This window comes from Peromyscus californicus, unplaced genomic scaffold, assembly GCF_007827085.1.
Source record: "Peromyscus californicus insignis strain IS unplaced genomic scaffold, ASM782708v3 Scaffold_5__1_contigs__length_169319896, whole genome shotgun sequence".
NCBI classification, from domain to species: Eukaryota; Metazoa; Chordata; class Mammalia; order Rodentia; family Cricetidae; genus Peromyscus; species Peromyscus californicus.
In genome coordinates, this window is record NW_026294573.1 from 141,329,613 (window position 1) to 141,333,204 (window position 3,592).

Sequence of the window (3,592 nt, forward strand, 5' to 3'; positions counted from 1 at the left end):
CAATGTAAAACATTTTAAACAAGTTGTTACTCTTTAAAAGTTTCATTAATCTACCCTTTCATCTTATCATCTCTATATCCTATATATCTCTATCATATCCCCTTTTCTCTTTTAGAAAGAGATCGCGGGCTGGAGAGATGGCTCAGAGGTTAAGAGCACTGGTTGCTCTTCCAGAGGTCCTGAGTTCAATTCTCAGCAACCACATGGTGGCTCACAACCATCTGTAATGAGATCTGGTGCCCTCTTCTGGCCTGCAGGGACACATGCAGACAGAACACCGTATACATAATAAATAAATAAATCTTAAAAAAATAAATAAAATTTAAAAAAAAAAAAAAGATCTCTCGGTGACCGCCGCTGAGGCCTGCCGCAGTTGGGCTCGGACTCTGTTGCCGAGCCACCATGTCGCAGAGCGGGGAGGAGAACCTGCAGGGTTCCTGGGTAGAACTGCACTTCAGCAATGGGAATGGGAGCAGTGTTCCAGCCTCTGTCTCTATTTATAATGGTGACATGGAAAAAATACTGCTGGATGCCCAGCATGAATCTGGACGAAGTAGCTCCAAGAGTTCTCACTGTGACAGCCCACCTCGCTCCCAGACACCACAAGATACCAACAGAGCTGAAATAGACACCCACAGCTTTGGAGAGAAAAACAGCACTCTGTCTGAGGAAGATTATATCGAGAGAAGAAGAGAAGTTGAAAGCATCTTGAAGAAAAACTCAGATTGGATATGGGATTGGTCAAGTCGGCCAGAAAATATTCCCCCCAAGGAGTTCCTTTTTAAACACCCGAAGCGCACAACTACTCTCAGCATGAGAAACACAAGCGTTATGAAGAAGGGAGGCATTTTCTCAGCAGACTTCCTGAAGGTTTTTCTTCCATCTCTGTTGCTGTCTCACCTGCTGGCCATTGGATTGGGGATCTACATTGGAAGGCGTCTGACAACGTCCACTAGCACCTTTTGATGAAGAACTGGAGCTGACTTTTGTTCACACAGTGAGGATTCATGTCTGAGCTGTGACAGATAACTGAAGAACTAGCATGATCCTTGGGTGTCTGCACTATGTGTGTGTATTTGTTCTGTAAATGCAGTGTTCCTGATTTAGTTAGACAGAATAGACTAATATCATGACCTATAATTATACCTATGGGATCAATTAATAATAAGCATGTCAGACTGATACCTATTGTAGCATTTATTAGTAAATTTTCTTTGAATATTAGATATAAATAGTATAAATAATTTTAATATAGTAGCAATGGTGTATTTAAAAATGATCTATAATTGTAATCCAGTTAAGACACTTTACACTTCAAAAGAATGAGTAAGTGATTATTAAAATGATTAAAGGGTTTGTCCCAAAAGAATATTGTGGCCTTATAATCCTATTACATAGTAGAAAATACAAATGTAGTTAATTAAACAGGTGTGTCTGTAAAGACCTCTTACTATGTGAATTAAACAGCCAGGCGAAGCTAAAATTATCCACAAACCCCACTGTGCAGCCTCATTGTCTGCCATCACCGCCTTGGGTTGTCAGTTTTGTTGCTGGCACCTTCACCACTCTCCTGCATTTAATCCCATTGTTTGTAGTTAAATTTTGTGTGCTTTTAAAATCAGCTGTATTGTAAGCAAATCTGTCTTACTTTAAAAGACTGGAAATGAAAAGAAAATACATCTTTGCCAAATCCTTTGGAGATTACTGGATTTGCATATGGGTTAATCAGTATCCAGAGCTTCTGTTAATCCAGGCATATTGTCAGTCTTCCTCTTTTCCATAGCATGTTTTTGAAAGGCTGCCTCCTTGACATGCTGTATATATCCATATATATAAAAACATGTACTTGTTTCATTGTCCCACACTTAACTCAGGTGAGTTCAATAAAAGTAACATTTTAACAGTCAAAAAAAAAAAAAAAGAAAGAAAGAGATCGCATTTATAATCAACCTGTTTTAAATAAAATTATTGGTTTTTCTCTGTCCCACATCAGAGAGCTCTTCTGATATGAGACACAAGAATCTCTCAACCTTTTCTTTTAGGAATATACTTGGGGTTAGAGAAGGAATGAGCCAATTCCATCTCCAAAGCCAGCTTGGTTTATTTGGGAATTTGGACATAGCTTCTCTTACTACTTCCTGCTGGAGAGGGGGGGGGGCGCTGTATCTTATGGGGACACAAAGAAAATTTAGGATTATGGAGTAGTTCATGAGGGTGTATTGTCTGAGCCAGTTGCATTGAAACCATACTGGATATTGGATCATCTGGGCCATGGTGTCATAGGAGACCTTTCAGGGGGTCTTGGCTGGTCAAACTGGATGTATCTTAATCTGGAACAAATCCATAGCCTCTGGCTTTCTGTGGAAAAAAAAAGCAGAGCCTCCTTTCCAAAGCAACATATCCTTAGATCCAAATTTTGAAGTCAAGGTATCTTTACAATATACATATTTGCTTAACTCAACAGCTTTTACAATCAAATGTTAAAAATCCCAAAGACAACATAATCCAGATTCTCTGTGTAATATCCCTCTTTACGTGGCTTATTTTTTATACTACTTTTACTGTCCCTTTAAAGACTTTATTTTTAAAAACTATTTATTTGTTTATATAACTGTATATATTCCTTTTTCTCTCTCTTTCAAGCCTATGTACATTTTTACACACATTGTAAACTATTTCATCTGAATCAGTCTTATTGTGAACCTATTGCTTTAATCTGCAGCATTCTAAGACTGAAACGGCACTGTGGCTGCTGGCTTTGCCCACTTTAGTTTCCCAACATGGTGGTGGTACATTTTCCGCCAGCTCTGGGAGCCATCAACTCTTAGAAACAGTGGGTCTATGCTTCTATCAAAGCAGCATGTAGCCCAGAAACCTCTTTTTTTTGTTTTGTACTAGCAAAGGCTAAATCCACCAGGCAGCATAATGTGCCACTTGTAGAGACCTCATTCCTGTCATACTGTAGGTTGAGCGCACTTGCCAGGAACACACCACAGTAGATAGTAGCTCAAACATGCAGGCTGCCACTAACTTGAGAGAGACAACTAGGAATTGTTTTTAGCTCTGTTTTAGAATCTTTTTTTCTCAGATTTTAGGTGGAAACTCTTGCCAACCCGTTGGGCACCATTTGTAGCTGGAGAGTTTTCTCTCCAGGTCCCACCAAGCCCCAGCAGTCAGACAGCCCATTTATAAAATAAACACACAGATGCTTATGTATTACTTATAAACTGTATAACCATAGCAGGCTTCTTGTTGTCTACTTCTTCTATCTTAAATTAACCCATTTCTATTAATCTATAAGTTGCCACATGGCTCATGGCTTACCGGTACCTTACATCTTGTTTGTCAAGGCAGCAGATGGCAGGTCTCTCTGCCTCAGCCTTCCACTTTACCCAATTTTCTTCTCTTTGTCCCGCCTATACTTCCTTCCTGGCTACTGACCAATTAGTGTTTTATTTATTAAGCAATCAAGCAACACACATAACATACAGAACATCCCACAGCAAAACCCTGTCTCAAAAAACAAAACAAACAAACAAACAGAAAAAATCACAAGGTTTATGTGCCTGGTTTCATGATAGTCTTTTTGTTG

The 3,592-nt window shown here is 39.2% G+C and overlaps 1 protein-coding gene across 1 annotated transcript; it reads left to right on the plus strand.

Annotated features, from left to right (window-relative positions):
* Window positions 1-344: 344 nt before the first annotated feature.
* On the plus strand, window positions 345-1,903 carry LOC128096496 (BCL2/adenovirus E1B 19 kDa protein-interacting protein 3). The gene has a single exon (XM_052716105.1). The coding sequence runs from the start codon at window positions 403-405 to the stop codon at window positions 964-966; it is 564 nt and encodes a 187-aa protein (XP_052572065.1). The 5' UTR covers window positions 345-402; the 3' UTR covers window positions 967-1,903.
* The last annotated feature ends 1,689 nt before the right edge of the window (window positions 1,904-3,592 follow it).